We start from the raw sequence: 23,934 nt of genomic DNA, 5'->3' as shown, positions 1-23,934 counted from the left end.
ACAACATTAATTTGTGGAATAATATGTAAAGACCACATATCACTTTTTTTTAAAGACTCGACGCTTTTGCCGTTTTTTATTTCAAATGCAAAAAAAAGATTCTGGACAAATTGTTCCTTTTTCCCGTAGAAGTCTAGACCTACAGTTTAAAATATTTTTAATTATTGCTGCAACAATTTATAACAAATGCCACATCTCATTAGATGGGAATGATTTAAAAAATGTTTCGGTCATTAATGAAATGTTTGTTGAGCATTTAACCTAAAGTGAACAGAATTGTAAAATTGTATGTACTCTGTCTACACACATTAGCAGAATTGTTAACCATATATGGCTCTGTGAGCTCGTTTATTAATAAAGTTCTCAAGAATAAAATAAATAAATGAATAAAAACGCATTGGACTTGAAACGCAATTGCAAATGAAAATTTATTTTGCCAAAGTAACCACGGCTACAATAATTTCTAAAGTAATTAGCAAATAAGCAAATAACACATCTCTTAAATATTTTTAACACTCGTCTCGTTTTTTTCTTTAAAATGTCTAAGTATTGTTTTACTAAGAATAGGTAATAAAGAGTATATTGTATTGATTGACATTGAATAAATGTTACAGATATTGATTCTTATATTCAAGATAAACATTTCCAGATCTAAATACAAATAGACACGTTAAACATAAGCCGTCAGAACAAAAATGATAATATAACATATACACTTTTCTTTCTTTGAGAGTTCTTAGTATGTATTGGATCTTAGAAAGTAACAATTATAAATAATTTATGTTATAATTATCGCATCAATAATTAAAAATTGAACCTTTATTTTGCGAATTCTCAGTATATATTAACTCCACTTTATGTCCTATATTGTGCAGTTATTATACCATTTTTCATTTTAAACTTAGGTTAAATTGATTTATTTATTTATTTATTTACGAAAAACCAACCGAACCCATATGTAGTTGGTAGACTAGCATATGTTAAAATAGGCAACTTAAATCAATATTACAGATAATTTCATTAATACATAAGAGGCTGACTACAAAAATGAATTGCTTATGCGTACATATGTGTGTGTAAATAACTTCATATATGATAATATCTATTAGCGCTGTATAATTTTAAAAATTCATTGCAAAAAAGTAATAAATACATTAAATCACATTAGTGGATGCATATTCAAAAAGCTGCGTTTTAAATGTTGTAAATCGTAAATCAAAACATCTAAGAACTCGAGGAAGAGAGTTCCAATGTTTAGAAACTCGCACATGAAAAGATCTTTCGTAAGTGGTTCGATTTATTATAGGAATTAAAATTTGAGGATTTCTGTCAGAATGCAAAAATTCAAAAGTATTTCTAACATATTCAGGGCAATTAGCTATTACTACCTTATAAAATTTCTTTCTGTTATAACAGTAATCAAATCGTCGATTAGTTTCAAGTAAAAGTTTTATCGATGAACATTTTATTTAAATACTATTCACCTAGACACAAATTTGCATTTTTACAAAATATACGATTTCATTAATTTAATTTATAGTAATTTACAAAAATTTGCATTTTTACAAAATATACTGTTTCATTAATTTAATTTATAGTAATTTAGTGGAATTTTGCTAGAAATGTTGACTTCTCTTCTTAATTCTAATTTTAAGTCATATTAATGATTTTTCACTTACAATTTTATATTCATAATTGGAAACACTCTTTGAAAATATTTTTGTGACCAACTTTTAAAATACTAATACAATTTATAAAAAAAAATACAGAGGATGCGGAAAAGTAAATGGCAGTAATACCAAACTTTAACTATATGTCTGACTAGTAAATAGAATCCACCACTAAATTTGATACCCAGTCCTGAAGCTTTAAATCTATTCTTAAATAGCAATCTTGACATATTTATCAAAATATCTACAGGATTTGTTGGCAATTAACTCTTTTCTATTATCTTTGGGACCATTTGAAATGGACCATGATCACGATGAGTTTAGTGATTCTTAGTAAATCTAATTTTACAATGATATAGAACTCCAGCAAGTTGTGTTTCCTTTTATCAACAATGTTTTAAATTCGACTATCTAGCTTTAATTGACTACAGAGTAGAGTACTCTATAATTGTGAAAGTAGCTTAACAATAGGATTTGAAATAAACAATTTTGCAAATCAAAAAGTGGGTATCTTCAAAACCTTGAAATATACTCTTTGTCAACCAAGTTTTTGCAAAAGCTTTAAATAATATTAGATGAATGTGAAAATATAGTAACAGCAAACATTAGCAGTATGTATTTCAAAATCTCTTGCAATGTAACCTGAGATTTTACTCTAAAATAAAAACGTCTTTAGTAAAAGATGAAAATCTCTACTACAATTGTTGTTTTGGAGAAAGGGTCTTAAGTTTTTTCATATGAATATATACATTTTGTATAAATAAAATCAATAGAGCGAAATATTTGTATGTAAATAAATATTTGAATATAAATTATTATTTTAATTTTATATTCTTTGGAAAATGCTGTACTGCATCATATTACATTAATTTTGAAAAATAAATTATTATTTGACTATTACTGCCGGTTTCTCTAAAGGCGAAAGAACATTTTCTTTCTTACAAATATATTGAAAACAACAAATAAATTTAAAATTTTGTTTTCAATATATTTATAAGAAAGAAAATGTTGTTTTGATATTGTGAAACAGGCAGTTAATCTCTTAAGTACACCTTTATCACATAAGTTTTAATCTATCTTCTATCTATATAAATAAAAGAGTAATATTTTTGTTCGTAATCGATAAACTTAGGAATAACTGCACGGAATGCTAAAAAACATTAAATTGCGTCGCAGTATTACATTTTAAGCAACCGCCGAAATTATTATTGTAACATTTGAGCGTTATATAGATCTTTACGTAGAGAGTCCATATGACCAATCAAGTGTCTGAAATGAGGACCGGACACTACTCGTATTTTATAAAACTTGAAGAGTTTGTATTGTCATTGAAGGATTGAGCAGATGTGTTAAGGCTGCACGTCAATTCAGGGAGAAAATCATGTTTATTTTGTACACATCCGTATACCAGATAACAAAATCTTATAATATCGAATGTCTAAAAGGCATTCAAACATAATTTTGCCTTATTTAGTACATCAGAGTAAAATAAAAACTGTATTATTTTGTGTTATAAATGTCAGAAAAATTATTTTGAAATTTTACTCTGAAGATGAAGAATAAAGAACAACTTTTTATAACCAATTAACATAAATTTGTTCACTCGCTATTGACTGCACGATTTTTTCTATTTCAAAAACATTTAAGATAAAACCAAAGTCGTTTTTGAAAAACTTTCAGCTACAAGCTCCAAACGTCAGCATCACCAATGAAAAAATTACAATATATATATACAGTTGGTGAAGAGATAAAAACAGTTAAAAAGCCAATCTTCCAAAAAAAAAACTTTAACCTATGCACCAAATGAATTTCATATGTGTTAGGTATTTATCTCCAAATTTTATGGAGTGTAATTTCCCTTCGTTCTTGAGAGATTAATTAAAGAAGTATAAATCCTTTTGTGTGATCTATGAATTATTATATCACCTAAGCGAATTCGTTTGGTTTATTGGGAAACTACAATTTACAAGATCTATTTAAGTAGGCTTGCACTCACTGTTCTCCACTGATATTTAAAATATGGTACTTAAAATTGCAACAAAATTTGTTTTCATTTAATAAAAAAGTTAATCTTGATTTCCCTAAAAAACAGCGTATTATAAATCAATTTCAATAAATAGTTTTTTAAATACCTTTATTATTTAAACTCAACTGACCTTTTATTCAATTCGACTCGAAATAATCACAACATTCTAAGTCTTAAAGCTTCTAAGGATAGATTCAAGAAATTATTTATGTTCTACCAAGATGTATTGAATCATCTTTAAAATTAATATAAAAGTTTGTTCCCACGACTTTAAAATTAAATGAATCATGATATTCTGAAACAAATTAATGTAAAATATGTTCATAATGTTTGTCCACTAAAAAATTTACATTTTTGTTTATATTGCTCATGAGCTATAAGTGCGATAGAAGCGAAACGTATCTTATTTATAGCAAATTTTATGTCAAAGCAAGTCCAAAGCAAGTCCAAATGAGCTATAAGTGCGATAGAAGCGAAACGTATCTTATTTATAGCAAATTTTGTGTCAAAGCACGTCCAAATTTTAATTCCAAAAACGATTTTGCACAAAATGCTTCAAAATCGCACAGCAAGGTATACTGATTTTGGTTCCGTAACTAAAATTTTCAATAATTATGGTTAAGTCGGTGTAGTGGGTATTACAAAGGAAAATTACCAGTCCGAATATTAATAGGTTCGGGAAGAAAAAGTGGCCTCAGCAACAAAATATTTAAACCATACAATTTAATTTCGAGATGTGTTTATTAAATTCGAAATTGAAAATCGAGAAATGGCTTGAAAGTTCCTTAAAATATTTTCTTAAAAAATACCGTGCTAGTTTGGTCAAATATAGAATTCATTCACTATACAAATGTAACAACATAGTGGTGTGATACAAACAAAATACATTCATATCGTTCATTTACTACAAGACCTGCATAAATTAAAAAACTTCGTTTTAAGTAAAACAGCGTTAACCGCTTTATAAAATTTCTTTAAATATCTTTCAAACATATTTTTGAAAATAGGAAAAACTATATGCAAGACTATATTTTCTAATACTCAGTTCAAAAGGCCAGAATTTTGGATTATGCAATTCTTGTAGTGAATGAGAGATGCTGGATATTGATGAAAACAAATTTAAATTAGAGTAAAAAGATGACACGAAGTGCTCTAAATTTTCGAAATAACTTGCGAAGAGCATACTTCGTGTGTACAACTGTATGAAATTGCCTTGAACGTTAGCAACAAAACACATCTATTATTAAAAAAGATAATAAACTATATAAAATAACTATAGGACAATTAAATTGTACTGTATTGATTATAAATAAATTCCTACATACAACAGAAATGTTTATTCCACTAAAAGTTTATTAAAATAAACAGTCAAAACCAATCAATATGTCATACGGTAACTATATGGAAAATAAAACTCCAGACAGCAAGGTAGCCAGCAGCTTAGGTGTAAATGTTCACAACATAGACGTGTTAGTCCAGGAACTAAACGACAATAAACTACACAACACATTAAACAATAGACTAGTATATTAACTTGTGCATGGACAAGCCAATAGACTAGTCTGTATACTATTTAATATTCTAGTTCAAGTCTAGTCCATATTCTAATCCATAGGTATGTTGGTACATTTTAAAATTTAAATTTTCAATGGATAATTTATGTAATTTAATAAAGAGCAAATATTGCTAATGAATTTAAAAGGTATTGTCTTAATGGAATGCAATTTCCTTCTTTTAAAAGAGTATGTTGGTACATTTTAAACAACAAATATTGATAATGAATTTAAATGGTATTGTCTTAATGGAATGCAATTTCCTTCTTTTTAAAGGGAAAAGAATGGGTAAAATTTTAGCTGTTAGTCCAGAGACTACACGACAGTAAACTAGACAATACACTAAACAATAGACTAGTATATAAAGTCATACATAGACCAGTCCGTGGTCCAGTCAATAGACTAGTCAGTATACTAATTAATCACCCTATTCTGCATTTCGATTTGAAGCTCCGTCGCTAAAATAACAACTTACTAAAACATAGTTACGATCGTAATGCAGAATACACACAATCGTATAGCGATGAAATAAATTGGAATTGCTTCTTCTTTTTCCTACGATTCCGTTTTTTGTTGGAATACCAATTTTCGATCGTAGGGTAACTGAATGCGGAAACTTAATCGATATGCAGAGTAGGGTTGAATATCCTAGTTCATAATCTATTCCATCGGTATGTTGGTACTATTTTAAAATTTTAATTTTCAATGCTTGATCCACTCTCTTTCCATGTATGAATGCGTAGTAAAAACTTGGCTACAACCTGGATTTAAGGTATGCAAATGATTGCGAAACTAAAGTAAATCTTGCAAAACTCCTTAGTAAATCAAATAAACTTTTTAAAAATACTGAATAAATATAAATAAATAAATAAAACCTTAAATAAATAAATAAATACAAAACAACTTACATTATTTGTCCCAGATTGTTAAGAATCACCAGCTACCACGTTACTGCCGTTGGCCGTATTAGAAAGAATTATCCCACGACTTATTTTTCTTAGTTTTTTAGTTTAACATTCTTCTTGGCATTACTGCTGTTTAGCCACGAAGTTATATTTTTTCTAACAATTAGCAGCCAAACAATTGGACAAAAAAATCCGTTTACAAATTATATTTATATTTTGGACACAAATATTTGAAAGCTAATTGCGTTTCGATGATTTACACACGCTTTGATAATACCGTTTTAATTAGTGTTGTAAAACGTTTTCATATTAGTGTTGCTAAATGTAGAAAATATAAAAACCATGAAACATAAAATGTTAAAACAAAAAGTCGACTTTATGCATTTATGAAAGGTCGACTCTTTGACTTCCGATTTTTTAAATTGTTAACGAACTGTTTTATATAATGTAAAATATATAATGTTTTCAGGATTATAAATAAAAAATTGTGGCATTCGCAATTCGAGTCTGAGTTGGTGAACAACTTTCGCTTCATCGCTATTAATTGTGTTATCTGGCTTTCGACGGAGCTGCGTCTCACTCGCACATAAAATACTCAAACCGTTTATACCCTGGTGGAAACCATTGGAACTCAACAGTTTATACACTAGTTGGGACCATTTAATACTAGAAGCGTTTTTACCCAGGTGGAGTTCATTAAAACTCTTCAACTTTGGAGTACCACCGAAAACTCAAGATTTAGTTACTGTTTGAAGGTTCCCTGCTTCCTATATGAAGGTATATGTAGGTCGACTTGGAGGATTTCCTTAAAACAACGTGGGATACCTTAGCGTTATTGCTTAAATAATCTCTGCCACTTAAGTAAAAAAAAAAAACGAAAAAAAGACCGAGTAATCTTTCGAAATTAGTAAATGTAATACCGTGTCCATCTGAAATACATTGTAAGATGTTATTGATTGATATAACAAGATGTCGTAGAATATGGATATCACTTTGTCTTAATCGTGGGAGAGATATGAAGTCATCAAGACGAAGCCTTTTGCCCTTGTTCGTTATGTGCTCATTTGATCCTAATTACCTGAACCGATTATGGTAGCGAATGCGTGAACATTTGTTTTGATGGAATACATTAGAATCAACAATAAAATTGTAATGTTAATACATATACATATGATTTATTTTTTTTTTTTAGTTAAATAACCATAAGAATATATAAGTGGACAAGAGAAAAATACTTTGGTTTTGTTTAAGGAATATTTATAGTGATGCAAGTACATAACAGGATTACTACTGGAATACATTAGAATCAACAATAAAAATATAAAATTATATTTTCGAATGACAAGCTTATAAAAAAACTCATTAAAATTAAAACAAAAAAATAGCAAATAAAGAAGAGCGATTCATCATATTATAAAACATCCCTTTGTATTGTTAAATACATATACATATGATTTATTTTTGTTTTTTTAGTTAAATAACCATAAGAATATATAAGTGGACAAGAGAAAAATACTTTGTTTGGTTTTGTTTAAGGAATATTTATAGTGATGCAAGTCATAACAGGACTACTACTGTTCCAGCCAAGACCCTGTTACAGAATTAGGAGATTTTAGCTGAAAGTAAAAAAAATATTTGTAAAATTTATGATATAATATTGTAAAATAATTACCTTTATATTAAATTGTTTCAATGTTGTTTCTAAAGCCGTGGCATTGCCAGAAAAGTAAGCAGCTATTGCATTGTGTAGTAATACTAATTGTTTATGCATTACTTTAATCTAGGAATATCATGATGTGTTAAACACTTGTTATATTAAATTAATAAAACTAAGGATCTGTTCCTCTAAATGCGAACAAACATATTCACTCTTATTTTATATTGAAAGCGACAAAATTGTTTCTGGTTAGAGGAACAGGCCATAATACTTACTCGGTTTTCATCTAAGAACTGCATTTTTATTGCCACGTCAGCCCTTAGTTTTTCATAAAGTTCTTTGTGTTGCGAATATTGTTTTTGTACATCCTCTGCGATTGGTGATTGAGGCAGTTCTGGTTTGGCATTTTCCAAATCCATACGATATGCATCAAATTCAACTCTACAATGTATACATTAATTTTATATGAAATACCGTATGTTGTCAATTAAATTTCGAGTTTCTTGATGTAGCCATCTTATTTGCAAATAAAAATACCATAATTTTTAATTTTGTTCAAGAGTTTGTCAAAAACATAAATAAAAAACTACCAAGGATAATAAAATAAAAATCTATATCAACAACATAAGAAAATCATAAAATTAATGTTTCAAACAAAGTAATGTTTTAACAAAATAAAAATATTTAAAAGTAATGATTATGTACCTGGCGGTCTCATATTGTCTAATTGTTAATAGAGTATCATCGATGGTTTTATTGCAGAGTGTATTGACAGATGATATAAAGAAGTTTAACGCATTCAACAAGAGTTCACCATTTTTTGTTAGAGATCGTTGGGTTTCCGAATTACAACTAAATTCTTTTTGTAGTTCAGGATTTTTTTGTGCCAAATCGGCAAATGCGTCAGCTAGAGCATGCTGAGTAACCACAACATGATGAAAATGCGAGCTAAAAGCCCGTGCTAAACGCAAAATTGATAAATATTTACGTTGTGTCTCACGTAGTTGCTCAATGTGGGCTTCCAATTCCGAGTCCACAGTACGTTGAGATTTTCCTAACTTTTCAAGCATGATCTGGCGAGTGCATTTGTAAGTCGATATACTCCAGTTCTTTATACTATCAATTTTTGATGCTCCAGTTTTAAGTAGACTAGTATCTAAACCAATTTGTGGACTTCTAGGTGACATAGGAGTTGTTGGTGCTAAAATATTGAGTAATTTGAATTATTTTAATTTTAAAGAATTTCTTAGAAAACATACCTGAATGATTTCTGAGCGGTAAAGTAGTAGGTGGTGATTTAAAAGGTGTACAGCTACTGGAGGCCTCTGTTCCTGTATGAACAGCGTTATCACTTTCATTCATGGACGGTGTATCTTTTAACATTTCATGTATACTACGTTCAACATGCACTGAATGAGCCATATTTATTAACTTTAATATTGAAAATTTATGAACATAAATTTCTACAAAGCGTTTTGCATAGATATATGTAGCTCACGGCAATTGAAAAAAAATAAATTTTCTACTGCTAGTTGGATTTTTGTTCTTACAAGAAAATAAACAAAAATCGATTTCGTGATGTGGATATTCTGTTTCCAGCTAAATATATTGCACTTATTGTATACCAATATAAAAATTATACACTTTCTTCTCTGAAAACTTTATACTTTTAAATGTTTATATAAAACAATCCATTTGTTATAATTTGCCGTAAAATTTTATAAAAATGTTAATAAAAGATTCCTTTTTATGACGCCTAATAATGAAAAAATTTTCAGTGATGACAGCAAAGACCTGCGCGGACAAATAATGGCGGCTGACACTAAAAATTTCGTCGGCGGCTTAAAATCGGTTGTAAGCCGTTTAAGGTTTTAGTTTAATAAAATATTGAAAATTATGCGTAGCTAACGTGACCAGGAGGGTTTGGGATAAAAGCGGAACTCAGGATTAAAAAGCGGGATAGCAAGATTAAATTTTAAAAATACCCAATATTTAAAGATATATACATGTATGTATATATATATATATATATATATATATATTTCGCCGCTCGGTTTTAGGCGAAAGCTTGAAAAATATGTTATTGACCATGATCTTCGATTGGTGCATTTGTAATTACCGCTCGAATTTTCTCTTTCAACTTGTATTCATTGCTAATATAAAAGGAATATAACCATTTAGGCAATTTAATATTATATCATTAAATTTTTTTATTGTTTATTATTAGTTGTGTTTTGTTGCTAACGTTCAAAGGCACAAAGGTTTATAAATTTTAAATTTATATGAAATAAATTTAAAATTTATAAACGTTAGGAGTTAACGTGTAAAATTATACAAGTTAATTTTAACGTCGATAAAAGTGCTACCAATTCAAAAATAAAAATACAAATATTAATGTGTTTATGTCAAACAATAAAAAAATATTTTAAAATAAAATTTAAATAAAAAAAAATATCAAATAAAAAACCTTTTTTAAGAAAATGTAAATAATTTCAAGATTTAGCAGATTTCTTCTGTGGAGTGATGCCAAGTCAGGTAATGTTCGTTTTGTTGCTAACTTTAAGCGTTAACACTCATTGATAGCAACAAAACACAACTATTATTATTTTATTTTTATTATTTTTTATATTATTTTTTATTATATGTTTAACACTTTCTCTAAAAATGTGTTATAATTATTGTTGTAGTAGCTTTTTATAACTATATAATATATATGTATATATAATAATTAAGGGAATAATTTGAAAATGCGCGCTTTTTTATTTAAAACCCAAGTTGGTCAAACCCTAATTATAGTGCTAAATAATGCAATGTTTAATTTCTTTATTCCAATATTCATACATTATTCAATATTCATACATTTTCTACATCACCTAAAAATAAAATCGACTTTATTGTTGATTTTGATAATTTTCGGTTTTTTATAGAAATCGATAATTTAGATCTATTAGCATCATCTCTGAAGATTTCTTGGCTATAGATGCAATAGTTTCAACTTTACAAGAAAATGAAAAAGACGTACATATGTGTGTACATATATGTACATTAGGCTTCGTTTCAAAAAATAAAATGTTTCCCGTTTTTGTGATATCACAACTTTTTAGAAGGTTTTTGCATCAGTAATTACTATGCTGTAGTAATTTTTTTCAAAATTCCAACTCCTTCCTCTGCATATCTGAGGCGGAAACCACTGATTTTGAGCGACATTTTTTACAGAGCAGAAACTGTAGAATTTATAGGAAATCATGCTTTAATAATTGATTTTATAGGAAAAATCATTAAGAATGAGCTTAATTTCACACTTTTATAATGCTCCAAAAGTGCATTTAGTATTATCCAAAGATGCACTTTTTTCAAAAAATATTTCAAAAAATTTTTTTCTTTATGCATAATCAAAGTATGCTTTTTGCTGAGGCAAATGGTGCAAAAACAAAAATTTTATCATTAACCCTTTAGGTGTGATAAGACTTTAAATTTTCAGATTTTAAACTTTACAACGCTATATTTCGAAAACCACGAAAGTTATAAGGCCCAAAATTTGTCATTATACAAGTTATATATGGAACATTAATTGGATGGAGTTTTATTAAATTCGGATTTTTTTAAGGGCATTGAAAATTATATTTACGAATGATAAAATCAGGTTTTAAATTTTTTTTTTAAATTGCATTTTTTCTTTTGCTCTTATACATTTATAGTGCATCTAAATTATGTCAAATTAAGTGTATATATCTTAAATTTTCCTGTAGAATAGTATACTAAAGTATACTAAAGATTTGAAATATGTACAGCAGTTTTCGGGCTATAAAAAAAATGTCGCCCAAAATATGTATTTTGGCGGCAGATATGCAGATGAAGGAGTTGAAATTTTAACAAAATAATTACGCCAATATTAGCGCTGTTCCAAAAACTGTCATAAAAGGTATGATATCACAATTTCAAAAATATTGCGTGAAGCCTAATGTACATATTCATTAATATATACATATGTATATCGTCATATGAAATCCAAAAAGCCCTAAGTTACAAAAAAAATCAAAATCGACTTTTTGATTGATTATGATGCACCGTATCAAAATACATGTTCCTGCTAAATTTTACACTCCTACAATTAAAATCAAAGTCCCTATCAAAGAAATTCTAAAAGGTTATGTTCTAAAATTACCTTAAAATTCATGAAAATTTTAAAATTCTTTTGAATTTTTAACTTCGAAACTGTGAAATGTTATAAGTTGGCATCAAATGAAACAAAAATGGCACTTTTAGCGCATCCTTGTAATTTAAAGATTATTTTATCAGTTTTAGAATTTTTTCAAAGAAAAATTCCAATTTCCTAAAATCCTTATGAAAACAAAGAAGCCTTATTTATGCCTTCCATGTTTCGGCCTATTTGACCAACAAAAACCGATTTAAATTTTGTTGAAAATGTTAAAACTTTTGGGTTTCAGAAAAAAATTCTCAAGGGCGTAAGTTTCATATCTCCGTAAGTAAAACAGAAACCGCAAATTTTTCTTCAAATAATAATTTGTCAATAAGAAATAAGCTTAACTTGAGAAAATGTTGAACATTTTTGGTGTATTTATCATTTTAGACGGTTTTTTGTTTCTCCTGAAAAATTTGTTCAATGTAACTTAGGGCTTTTTGGATTTCATATGACGATATGTACATTTCATTCATTTTCTATTTACATATGAATTTCGTAATTGCAAGTTGTCGGTTACGTCTTTATTCGCTATTATGTAATATGATTTTACCCAAAATATTTTGGGTTTAGTGTTGTCCGTTCGTGAGCTGGACAGTTTTCAAGAAAATATCCGGTTAGCTGAACCGGTTACAAAAAAATCCCTTTTCTGTTATTTTTTTAAATTTTACAGTTTTTTTCTTAAACAAAATATACAATATGTGGCATCATTTAAAGTTTTTTGAAACCACGTCAAGTTTGCAAAATTGTGCATACATTTTATTTATATTAATGAAAAGACTAACAATTTTAATTTTTGAAATATGACAATTATGAGCAGACGGTTATTTATGATTAATAATGATTGTGATTTATTTCGAAAACAAACCATTTTTGTAGATTTTTATCATACTTTATTTTTGACGATTTATTGACTTTAAACTGATTTTCTGTATGAGAGTCAAATATGAACCAATCCTACAACATAATAGGCGAAGAGCCCCCTAGCCCCTATCGTTCGAAACCTATCCGGTTTTCAAAATTATGCTCTTATGGTTAAAATATGTTGAGGAAGTGGCTATGTTCATTAACCTCTGAGTGGGTCGTCTAGTTGAGTAAAAATCAAGCAAACAAAACTAAATCATTAAAATCAAATGCATAGCCAACTATAGCATGATATTAGCGCATTATATATTCATACTACGGACTATGTTTCTAGCTGCGGCTTAAGACATGATCTTTTATGCACACCAAAAATCCAAAAGGGCGTAACTACACTTTTCAAATTTCTACAGGAGTGACAAGAAACTAAATAAAATAATAGTTAGTTAGTTAGTTAGTTTGAAAGGAGGATGAATATACATCAAATCCGAAGAAATACACTTAGGCCTCTATCGGGCCTGTTGTGCGCTCATTAACCAGTGCCTCAGGTGGGAATCGAACCCACCACCTCCGGTCTACCAGACTAGAACACTAACCACTAACCTACCGGAGGCCACAAATAAAATAATAAACATGATATTTTCTTACATACATATGTATATTATATCCTAACATCAATAAATACGATTGGTTTTATTGAATTTCTTGCGGGTGTAAATTATTAATTTCATATTAATAAAGTCGGTGTTTTCGATAATACTTAAAAATTTTACAGGAGACAAAAAAAAACTAAAAAAAATGATTGCTATTGTCGTTATAAAAATTAAATTTTCTTACACGTATTATATTCTAACATTAATAACATATTGGAATAAAAGTGTTTCGTCAGACACTATCTATTGTCTTGCATTTTAGAACTTTCTGGCTTGTGGAAATGGATAAAATGTTGTTACGTCCTTTTGAATTTCATGTGAATAAAGTCGATGTATTTGACAATAGAATTCTAAAAATGTGTAACATGTATTTTGATGCAGGCTTTTTCCAATCAAAAAGTATATTTTAATATTTTTGGTTGTTATGCCCTTTTGTATTTTATGTGAAGATATACATACTATGTATGTGGAATACCGCTAAAAGTAGCTCCAAAAATAAGTAGTATCATTACTTTAAACTTTTTTATTTCAACCATGTATATTAATAAATCGTTAAACTGTTTTCATCATCGACTCCAGTATTTCTTTCAGATGTATTAGTTAAATTTTTTTTCCCCTCCGCCTTCAGGTATTTCACAAGTTCCATGGTAAATTTTTCAACCAAACCTAACGCCTGAATTTCACTCATCTCTATAAGCGATGAAGCCAGAAACTGTCCAAATGCTTTATACTTGTTTCCTACACCATTGTTTGCCTCCATCGGATGAAGAACGCTGCGCTGAACTAGTTGTGGTGTTGCTCTTCCAGTAGCCAAATGATTTTGATTAGTAGAATACTGGTCAGCATTTTGTTTATCATTGGGGAAAATATTACCATTTCTAAGGAAATATAAAGTAATACTTTAATACTTTATATGGAAGTACATTATAAAACAATGTTACGTTAATATCTGATTAGAATTTATAGCGCTCTCCTGTGTTTTAGCTCCTTCATCCTCCTCAATGTCATCTTCTTCGTCAGCATCACTAGATGAAGCCGTAGAATTGGCTTTTGTATTAATGTTTATTGGCAAAGAATATGGACGACGAGTTTTTACATAATCACTGAGAAAAGATAATCTATCATAAAGAGACCATTGTGAGGTTACCGAATTTTGAGGTTGCTGCTCCTTCATAGCTTCCACGCGACGTTTTTCCAGGTTAAAGCGATTTCGAAGCTGCAGCATTCGAGTCTTCACTAGATTTGCTAATAAATAGGTATATTTGTAAAGAATGATAGCACTATTAATGTTCTATTTGAATATACTAACTAGATACATTCAGTTGTTGGGCAATACGATGCCAAACGCGGTCCGTGTATTCTCGATTGCGATGTTGGGGATGTTGCCTGTCATAAAAAGCAGGACACTTCTTAAATTCTAATATGAGGTTGTTGTCAAAATCTTTAATTTCTCTGGGCTCATCCAGACGTGGTCGTCCACGTTTGCGTTTGACTGGTACCGCCATAGTTCCAATTTTATGGGTGACAATAAGCTATTTATTCCCACTTAATTTTGTATTTAACAAAATATTTTCTTTTTGTGTTGCTTGTGAAGAACTAAATTGTTATTAACAATAAACGAATTTAGATTTGTATTTTATGAAATTATAAAAATTAGTGTGACCAACCAAAATGCGCAAATTGTTACATCTACTTTTAGTTTATTTTTTGTTGAAGCAAAGGTAATTACAAATACATTATTTCGATTGTTAAAAAGATATTTTTCAATAACTATTGTTTGGGATTTGTTTATTTATACATACACCCAGGGCCCTGTGCCAATAAATATTAACAGCGGCGGCGGCTGACACTAAAAATGTCAGCGGCGTCTTAATATCGACTGTAAAGGCGCCCATATTATGGGCCCCGTACACAACACCAGAATATATTTAATTCCTGACCATTTTTCGAAAAAATAGTTCATTGCAATTTTCAATTCAATTTTTAATTTAAATGTAATCGAAAGTTAATTTTGTAGAAGTAACTATAGGCTATAATTTTTTTTTTAATTTTAAAGCCCACATCGTCACTGAAACGCAAACGGCATTAACTAACCAAAAATTCAAAATCGATTTTATTGCTGATTCTAATGTATTGCATCAAAACAAATGTCCACAAAATGGACTCCTCCGACTAAAATTAGCGATTTAATTGACAAAAAAACAAAAGGCCCTTTCAATTAAAATAGTTTTTTGATTCTCCTGTAAAATTGTAAAAATGTTAGAGCCGTTTGCGTTTTAGGTGACGACATACAAAATAAATATTAAAAGTCGCATATCTTAGAAACTGCAACAAGTCGAGTCCAAATCGAAATTATTAAAAATTTCGTTTAATTATAATTTAAAAAAATACCGAATTTTGTGTTATTTTCTATCCATTATTATCACAATATTAAATACTAAGAACTAGGTATTTATTATACAATTCATTTAAAATCTTATTCCTTTCTTTATCCATCGACTTTAAGGAATTTTTGATGAAAACAATACACAAATTGCTGTGGAATGCAAAAATGGTGTTATATAGATTTTTTAATTATTTTTTTTTTAACTCTATAATTTTGTAAATTTTGGCTACATAATTTAAAGGCTATAATATCCTCTTGCATTTTTGCCTGCTTTTGGGTGGCGGATTGACAAAAAATTGTTTTATTTTTTTGTCAATTTATCAATGTCCATCTCTTCTCCGTATGTTTTTAGAAACAATTTATTGGTCCTAGCAAAAATTGTCCAAAGGAGTTCAGATAGCTATTTCTTCATTGTATCAAAAAAAATTTAATTAAACTTTTTTAATGGGCTCTTTTTTGGCTCAGAAGAAAGCTTATACAATTCCCTTTAAGGGCTTTATAGTACCATTATGGGGTGCGAGTGGGATATCTGTCAAAAAATTTTAGCTCAAGATGCAATTTTTTTCTTCAATATTTGACACTTAAAGCGCCTTGGCAACACATCAAATTGTTTGACTGAAACGGTAAGTCAACAAATTTGATGTGTGGCCATGTCGCTTAATTTTTCAAAATGGATAGTTTTGTTGTTGTTTTTTTTTTTGCTCAAAAGAAAGCTTACCATTTCCTTTATTTAGTGGAATGCGAGATCGAAAGACATCGATTTTAGAAGTATGATCACTTGACACGAAATTGCCCATATATGGACGATGCAAATTTTTAAATCCCAGCTGAAAACTTTGCGGCTTAAGCCGATTTTTAGCTGCCGTTAAAATGATTAGTGTCAACCGCTGCCACCGTTAATTTTTGTCGGCGCAAGGCACTGTCTTACATCTAATTTTTTTAGTACCTATCAGAGACTTGCGCCGATTCGGCTTAAGCCGACTAAGCCTAGCCGCCGAACAAAATGTCAAAGCCGCCGCCGCCGAAAATCTTTCAGCTTAATACGGCTTGAAAATTTCGCCATATTTTGTACAATTTACAGAAAACTTTCGCTAAATTTATGGCATTTTACAATATAAAATTAATTTGTTTTCATTGAAGCAAGTTTTCTTTTATCTCATAATAAGCCGCTCATTGTAATTTGACCGGTGTAGAACTTTGCTCAACGTTCGATGTATATGCTTCGCCTCAGATATTTTCGTGTTTTCGCGCCTAATTCAAGTCGCTGCTTTGACTTCAAACCAGCTTCGTTGACGTCAACGGAGCTACACCTTTTTACATTGCTGGTATGTCATACCGTAAAGGGTTAGGGTATCGGACATGTGTATTTCAAATGGGAAGTGCAGTTGATGTCAATTCTGCCTTATTTTAATCTTACTTATTTTAATCATAAATTACCGCTAAAATAGGATTAGTCTGCCTTTAGAGTTGCGAGTTTTCATACATTCTAATAATGTTTTCAAAGTGAAACTTTTGGAATATTTTTCAATATCTTTGTGATCCCTTTAAATGATGTTCTGGAAGAACTTTAACATCCATGTAAACATTTTGGGTAATAAATTGGGGGACTACCAATGAGGGGAGCGGAACCTCCCATATGAATTAAATACAAAAATTCGTTTATCTGGGAAACTAATATAACTAAATTCTTCAAATTTTGCACGAACAACTTTAATATTCATCTGAACATTTTGGAGAAAAAAGGGCGGACTTTCATCTGGGGGGCTTGGAGCTCCCATATGAATTAAATAGACAAATTCGTATATCTGAGAAACTATTACAGCTAGAATCTTTAAATTTTACTGAAGAACATTTAGAGAATAAAGGGCGGTCTTTCAATGGGGGGCTTGGCACTTCCCATATGAATTAAATACAAAATTTTGTATACCTGGAAACTATTAGATTATTCAAATTTTTCATAGATTAAATTAAACGTGGAATCTCCCATATGTAACAAATTGTATATCTGGAAAACCATTGTAGTTAGAATCATCAAAATTGTTAAGTAGGTTTCTTATTTATATTGCTTTTAGGGTAGCACAGCACACTGGATATAGCTAGTAAATAAACAAATAAAATATCTTTGTTTTTACGTTATTGATCATTTTCTTAATGCAAAATTTTTTAGAAACTGATTTTCTGCAAGATGTTTTATATTGAGAACTTGGAGAAAGGATTTGTTTTTAATTTTTAAGAATTTTTTATTCATCCCTGCATAATTTCTCATACAACTTTTGAGTTTGCTCTGTTTTGTTGTTATAAACAATATATTTGCTTCCAAAATCCTATTTTCTGCAGTGTGACCAGGTCTCAAAAAATGTTGCGGCTAAATCCCATCCAAAATAATGCTAGAAAAAATGCTAAATTAATTTTAAAATGCCAAAAAAATGGTAAAATTTTGTTATGAATGTTTTTATGAACAATTCATATTAATTTGCAACTGAAATTCATTGTAATTTATAACAAGTAAGAAAGTATATTCTGCCGGGGCTAGGTAAAATAAAGGACGGACTTTAACCATTTTTAAAAGGTTTTGTCATTGGATCAAAAAGCATACGTGCTTATTGTTTTGATAATTTCAACCTCTACCAGACGGTCAGACTTACATGGCTTAATCGATTCAGAAAATGATTCTTAAACGATTAGTAAACTCAAACGTAGTATAGTGGAGTAGGGTAAAAAATTAAGTTCCGTGGTATTAAGATAAACGGAAATGCTAAAAATTTTTTCAAAATTTTTGTAAATTTCGCAATATGTAATGTCTCTAACTTTAAAATATTTCTGAATGCAAAAATTACATTAAAACTCTATTAATTACACTAGTTGCTCATGGTATAAAACCTATATGTGTTTTCGGAAGGAAAAGTATAATATATCTAACTTTTTTATATAAACAATTTTATTTGTCTTCCTCAAAACACTTTAAAAATGGTTTTCATGTCACAAAAATATTGAAAATTCCGTTGAAATAATTTTAAATCTCGGTGAATAGATGTCAGGTTTATAACTCATACTTCCAAGATTTTTTCGGAAAAATATATATGAGAATGTATGAAAGTAAAGTATTCACTTGTATTGGCGTAATTTTAAGTTATTTATCTTTATGAATCTTTTTGCATTATTTTGAATTACAGTGTAAATTATTACATTTCTCATATTTCTTGTTGCTTGTGTTGGGGTAGACATTTAATTCTGATTTTTTCCGGTTAAACCTATTTCCAATATAAATCTTTTTTGCAAAAATTTGTCTTTTGTTTATATACTAAAATTGCAAAAAAAGCTAAAAATGCTAAAAATATTTTATAAAAATGCTAAATAAAATGCCAAATGCTAAATTAAAATTTTACAGCTAAATCAAAATAAAAAATGCTAAATCTAGCTGCAAAAATGCCAAAATGGTCACACTGATTTTCTGATCTCTCGGATTCCGTTTTTATTTAAAATCGTTGAAAAATTAAAAACTAAACGTAGTTGAAAACTTAGCCGGCTTACAGTCGATTTTAAGCCGCCGCCGACATATTTAGTGTCAGTCGCCGCCGCCGTTAATATTTGTCGGCGCAGGGCTCTGGTACCTATTTAGTAATTTTGTTTCAGAGGAATAATGGAAAAAGTGCAAATATTTAGACGTAGTGCTTGTATTATTGTCTTGGGTGATATTGGCCGAAGTCCTCGGATGCAATACCATGCAGTTAGCTTATTAGAGAAAAATTACAATGTAGATTTCGTAGGATATACGGAAACAAAACCATTAGAGGAATTATCAACAGCTGAACCACAATGCAAAATACATGAACTGACACCAGTTCCGGTGACTAATCTAACTCCCATATTAAAATTAATTTTTAAAACAATTTGGCAGACTTTAAGCCTAATGGTTGCTTTAGTCGCGATAAGAAGGCCAAATTTCCTGCTTGTGCAAAATCCTCCAGGAATACCAACTTTAGTTGTAAGTTATTTGTATTGTGTATTAACACGTACTCGGTTAATTATAGATTGGCATAATTACACATATACAATATTGGGGCTTGGTATACGAGATGGGGAGAAAAGTAGAATTTGTCGTATAGCAAAATGGATTGAGAAGTGGTTTGGGAGTAAAGCTGACGCCAATTTTTGCGTCACAAAGGCTATGAAGGATGATTTAAATGACAACTGGGGTATTAGGTCTGAATTGCTTGTAGACTTTATTATAATAAGACAATATAATATTTTTTTTTTAGAAATATAACTGTGCTGTATGATAGACCTCCATCCCAGTTCCACCCAATTGATTTGGTTGCAAAACACGATTTATTTATGAAACTTTCTAAGGATTATCCACAATTTCTGCCGAAGTGTTATGATGATCTAAAAGAGTCCGGTGTATTAGAATCAACAGCATTAACCCAAAAACTAAGTAATGGCATAGTTCTTTACAAACCACAGAGAATGGCCATATTAGTTTCATCCACTAGTTGGACACCAGATGAAGATTTTGGCATACTATTAAATGCATTGCATGGTAATATAAAAGTGGAAATTATATACATATCTTGTAATTGTGTCGACATGTATTTATCGTACATACAGTTTATGAAAAAGAGGCTTCAGCTTATCCGGAGAAATTTCCCTTTTTACTGTGCATTATAACGGGGAAAGGACCCCAAAAGGTGGAATATCAGAAACAGATAGACAACTTAAATTACGCTAAAGTTGCTATAATTACTCCTTGGCTTGAAACACAGGATTATCCCTTAATATTAGGTGCTGCAGATTTAGGCGTTTGCTTACATTGGAGTTCAAGCGGATTGGATTTGCCCATGAAAATTGTAGACATGTTTGGTTGTGGTCTACCAGTATGCGCATACAATTTTAAATGCCTTGATGAGTTGGTACATCCGGGCCAAAATGGTTTTATCTTTGAAAGTCACCAGGAACTCGCTCGACAACTAATATTTTGGTTTGAAAACTTTCCTAATAATTCAAGCCTGCTGGAATCAAAAGAATTATTTCGAAAAAACTTCGAAACATTCCAGTGCCTGAGATGGCATGAAAATTGGATGTCCAATGCATTGCCAATATTTGATTCATTTGTATGAAATAAAATTATTTTCTTTAACACTTTTCTTTGTTTTATAGCGGGTTTTTGAGTTGGCAATCAAATGCCAAATAATAATCAGATTATTTAATCTGATCATAAATTTAATCTGATGTTAATCCCCTTTAATATTTTTGAGTACAAGATTAAACTCCGCAGTGTTGTCATACAAAACAACAGAAAATGTCACTTCACTGTTTGTAATCAAAACAATGTATGTTTTATAAAAAGAAGACAATTGTAAATTTAATATGAAAATTAATGAAAACTTAAATTTAAAACCAAAAAATATATTTTGCGTGTGCATAATTTATACTAATCAAAAAATAGAACATTTTAATGTTTATATTTATAAAAATTGTATTAATTTTTTTTGCATCGGCTGTTTACACTTTTGCATTTCATGCTTAAGTTTAAACCACCTCCATTGGGCCCTTAAACTTGCAAACAAAATTAACTAATTGAGTACTCAAAGACAACTTTCGAGGATTAATTTTAATTTAATCGCTAATCTTTCACCTAAAGATTGGCCCTTAACGTTTAACCGATATACATAAAAAATCTAGGGACATCTACCTATATCTACTTGTATGTACATATGTATATCAAACAAAAATATTTGATATGCATATATGTATGTATATTGCTCCATTTCATATTTTTTGGCGACATGTCGGGCACTTGTTATCTCCATATCGCCTCAGGTCTTTTAAGCAGTGTTCATGAAATGCGTGTCCGCAATTTAGATAAACCATTTCATCATTTTCCATATTAGCAAGGCAAATGGTACATTGTTCTCCTGGTGGACTACAATTTAAAGAATTCAATATTATAATATTCAAAAATGAAGTGTAGATTTCCCAACTTACGAAAAGTAATTCGTGTTAGATTTGTGTGGTATTGCTCGTCGTTGACTAACAATAACTGTTATAATGGTAGCTAGTAATCCTATTCCCATGCCCATCATTACATGCCACATAGCCATCCTGAATATAACAGTTTGTTTTCTTGTATGTTAAAAAATATTAAAACGTAATTTTATAAACAAAATTTTCTTTTTGTTAACAAAATGTACACATAACAATAAACAGATGTTACTAAAAACTAGTTGGCATTTCTTAGTCAATCGTACGGTAGGGTTCTATAAATCGACTTTCGAATAATCGAACAATCGACTTTTTGTCGAAAAAAGTCGAAAAGTCGAAGTCGACTATTTTGTTCCAAAAAAGTCGATAACTCGACTATCGTCTATGAAAAAAGTCGAAAAGTCGACTTTGTAAATAAAAGTCGAAAAAAGTCGAAAAGTCGGAAAGTCGAAAAAAGTCGAAAAGTCGAAAAAAGTCGAAAAGTCGAAAAAAGTCGATAACTCGAAAAAAGTCGAAGAAAGTCGAAAAAAGTCGAAAAAAGTCGAAAAGTCGGAAAAAGTCGAAAAGTCGAAAAAAGTCGAAAAGTCGAAAATAGTCGAATATTTTAAAAAAGTGGAAAAGAGGTCAAAAACTCTAAAATAGTCGGAAAAACTCGAAAAAAGTAAAAAATAGTCGAAAAAAGTCGAAAAAAAGTCGAAATAAGTCGAAAATAGTCAAAAAGTCGTAAAAATCGAAAAGTCGAAAAGTTGAAAAAAAGTCGGAAAAAGTCGAAAAGTCGAAAAGTCGAAAAAAGTCGAAAAAAGTCGGAAAAAGTCGAAAAGTCGAAAAAAGTCGGAAAAAGTCGAAAAGTCGAAAAAAGTCGAAAAGTCGACCATTTATAAAATACTAAAAGTCGAAAAGTCTAAAAGTCGACTTTTAAATAAATGAAAAAGGTCGAAAAGTCAAAAAATCGACTTTTCATAAAATGGAAAAAGTCGAAAGGTCGAAAAGTCGACTTTTAACTAAATGCAAAAAGTCGAAAAGTCGACTTTTCGTTTCAACTATAGAACCCTATCGTACGGCTGAATATATAGCTAGAAGAAGAGAAGGTTACTTTAAAACGTTAACGTTCTATATTGACAGATACGATTTTATTATTGCGCATTTACTTCTAGAGTGTTATAACTCAAAAAACGCATGTACATAGTGCCGGTTCACACAGGCAAACTTTTTTTGGGAAACTTTTGATTTTATGTTTGGGAGAGAGATGGTTGATATTCGTTCTCTTTTTCTCACACACAAAATCAAAAGTTTGTCTGTAAAATTGTACTTCTGACATAAAGTTCAAAGGTAGGAAGTCCTTCGATAAATTCTGAAGAGGAAAAATAAAATTCTTGTTTGTATTCTCTCATATTGTTTAGAAACCTGAAAGAAATTACAACCAGATAAGCAGAGTAATAATTTTCCACAATTATTATTTATTTAGGACTTATTTTATCCGATTTTAAATAATTTTAAGGGTATTTTTAGTGCTATTTTGAATAGACTTTTAAAGTACATTTTACAATACTTTGGTTTTCTATGGTCTGGTCTATAAATTAGTCTAGGGACTAGTATATGAAGTGGCCTTTGCGTTATTTACCGACTATCCTATTATCTAGTATTTAGAGTATAGTCTATAGGCTATTCTATTATCTAGTTTATAGACATCTCTATATATTTGCCTTTGGACTAACATATAACATTATAATCTATAGACTGGTATTTTGTCTAGTCTATAGAGTAGTCTATTGTCTAGTTTATAAACTACTCTATTGTGTAGTCCATAGGGAGTCTATAGACTCCCTATTAGTCTATGAACCAATCTGGTGACAAAATGGACTTATTTATTTACTAGTCTAATGACTAATCTAGCCCATAGATACAGATGAACTGTATCTTCATAATTTCCAAAAAAAAAAAATGATTTGGTACAAATGGAATCAAAAAAGTACAATTGTTAATGCTGTTTTGTACAATTTGAAAATTCTATTTACTAACCCTGCCGCTTACTTTATGAGA

The 23,934-nt window shown here is 29.7% G+C and overlaps 4 protein-coding genes across 5 annotated transcripts; 1 reads left to right on the top strand and 3 right to left on the bottom strand.

Annotated features, from left to right (window-relative positions):
* Window positions 1-7,304: 7,304 nt before the first annotated feature.
* LOC119606843 (arfaptin-2) lies at window positions 7,305-9,614 on the bottom strand. The gene is made up of 5 exons (XM_037960488.1): window positions 9,071-9,614; window positions 8,517-9,012; window positions 8,087-8,252; window positions 7,827-7,934; window positions 7,305-7,770 (listed from the first exon to the last, which is right to left on the bottom strand). The coding sequence occupies exons 1-5, from the start codon at window positions 9,231-9,233 to the stop codon at window positions 7,726-7,728; spliced, it is 978 nt and encodes a 325-aa protein (XP_037816416.1). The 5' UTR covers window positions 9,234-9,614; the 3' UTR covers window positions 7,305-7,725.
* A 4,412-nt stretch (window positions 9,615-14,026) lies between these two features.
* LOC119606844 lies at window positions 14,027-15,346 on the bottom strand. Of its 2 annotated transcripts, XM_037960489.1 has the most exons (4): window positions 15,194-15,346; window positions 14,836-15,122; window positions 14,468-14,771; window positions 14,027-14,404 (listed from the first exon to the last, which is right to left on the bottom strand). In XM_037960489.1, the coding sequence occupies exons 2-4, from the start codon at window positions 15,029-15,031 to the stop codon at window positions 14,068-14,070; spliced, it is 837 nt and encodes a 278-aa protein (XP_037816417.1). In that variant the 5' UTR covers window positions 15,032-15,122; window positions 15,194-15,346; the 3' UTR covers window positions 14,027-14,067. The 2 variants fall into 2 exon arrangements, with proteins under 2 accessions (XP_037816417.1, XP_037816418.1); XM_037960490.1 differs by having other exon boundaries at window positions 14,836-15,346.
* A 4,206-nt stretch (window positions 15,347-19,552) lies between these two features.
* On the top strand, window positions 19,553-21,049 carry LOC119606838 (chitobiosyldiphosphodolichol beta-mannosyltransferase-like). Its single transcript, XM_037960482.1, has 3 exons — window positions 19,553-20,115; window positions 20,172-20,452; window positions 20,521-21,049. Exons 1-3 carry the CDS (start codon window positions 19,553-19,555, stop codon window positions 21,027-21,029), a joined length of 1,353 nt encoding a protein of 450 aa, XP_037816410.1. The 3' UTR covers window positions 21,030-21,049.
* Window positions 21,050-21,508: 459 nt separating this feature from the next.
* LOC119606839 (E3 ubiquitin-protein ligase RHA2B) lies at window positions 21,509-22,156 on the bottom strand. The gene is made up of 2 exons (XM_037960483.1): window positions 21,898-22,156; window positions 21,509-21,835 (listed from the first exon to the last, which is right to left on the bottom strand). Exons 1-2 carry the CDS (start codon window positions 22,011-22,013, stop codon window positions 21,682-21,684), a joined length of 270 nt encoding a protein of 89 aa, XP_037816411.1. The 5' UTR covers window positions 22,014-22,156; the 3' UTR covers window positions 21,509-21,681.
* Window positions 22,157-23,934: the final 1,778 nt, after the last annotated feature.

The sequence above is a fragment of the Lucilia sericata genome, unplaced genomic scaffold (genome assembly GCF_015586225.1).
Source record: "Lucilia sericata isolate MDLA Ls3-8-SP2 unplaced genomic scaffold, ASM1558622v1 Contig000627F_arrow, whole genome shotgun sequence".
Taxonomy (NCBI): Eukaryota; Metazoa; Arthropoda; class Insecta; order Diptera; family Calliphoridae; genus Lucilia; species Lucilia sericata.
Note: the sequence above shows the minus strand (reverse complement) of the source record. Positions and strands in the feature narration are given on the sequence as shown.

Excerpts from the sequence above, each read along its gene's own strand:
- LOC119606838 (XM_037960482.1), top strand. The coding sequence starts at position 19,553 with ATGGAAAAAGTGCAAATATTTAGACGTAGTGCTTGTATTATTGTCTTG. Across the intron at positions 20,116-20,171 it reads AATGACAACTGGGGTATTAG|AAATATAACTGTGCTGTATG; the intron begins GTCTGAATTGCT and ends TTTTTTTTTTAG. Across the intron at positions 20,453-20,520 it reads ACTATTAAATGCATTGCATG|TTTATGAAAAAGAGGCTTCA; the intron begins GTAATATAAAAG and ends TCGTACATACAG.
- LOC119606844 (XM_037960490.1), bottom strand. The coding sequence starts at position 15,031 with ATGGCGGTACCAGTCAAACGCAAACGTGGACGACCACGTCTGGATGAG. Across the intron at positions 14,772-14,835 it reads CCAACAACTGAATGTATCTA|CAAATCTAGTGAAGACTCGA; the intron begins GTTAGTATATTC and ends CCTATTTATTAG. Across the intron at positions 14,405-14,467 it reads AATTCTAATCAGATATTAAC|AAATGGTAATATTTTCCCCA; the intron begins GTAACATTGTTT and ends ATATTTCCTTAG.
- LOC119606843 (XM_037960488.1), bottom strand. The coding sequence starts at position 9,233 with ATGGCTCATTCAGTGCATGTTGAACGTAGTATACATGAAATGTTAAAA. Across the intron at positions 9,013-9,070 it reads ACCGCTCAGAAATCATTCAG|CACCAACAACTCCTATGTCA; the intron begins GTATGTTTTCTA and ends TCAATATTTTAG. Across the intron at positions 7,771-7,826 it reads TGAAACAATTTAATATAAAG|CTAAAATCTCCTAATTCTGT; the intron begins GTAATTATTTTA and ends TTTTACTTTCAG.
- LOC119606839 (XM_037960483.1), bottom strand. The coding sequence starts at position 22,013 with ATGGCTATGTGGCATGTAATGATGGGCATGGGAATAGGATTACTAGCT. Across the intron at positions 21,836-21,897 it reads TCTAACACGAATTACTTTTC|TCCACCAGGAGAACAATGTA; the intron begins GTAAGTTGGGAA and ends TTTAAATTGTAG.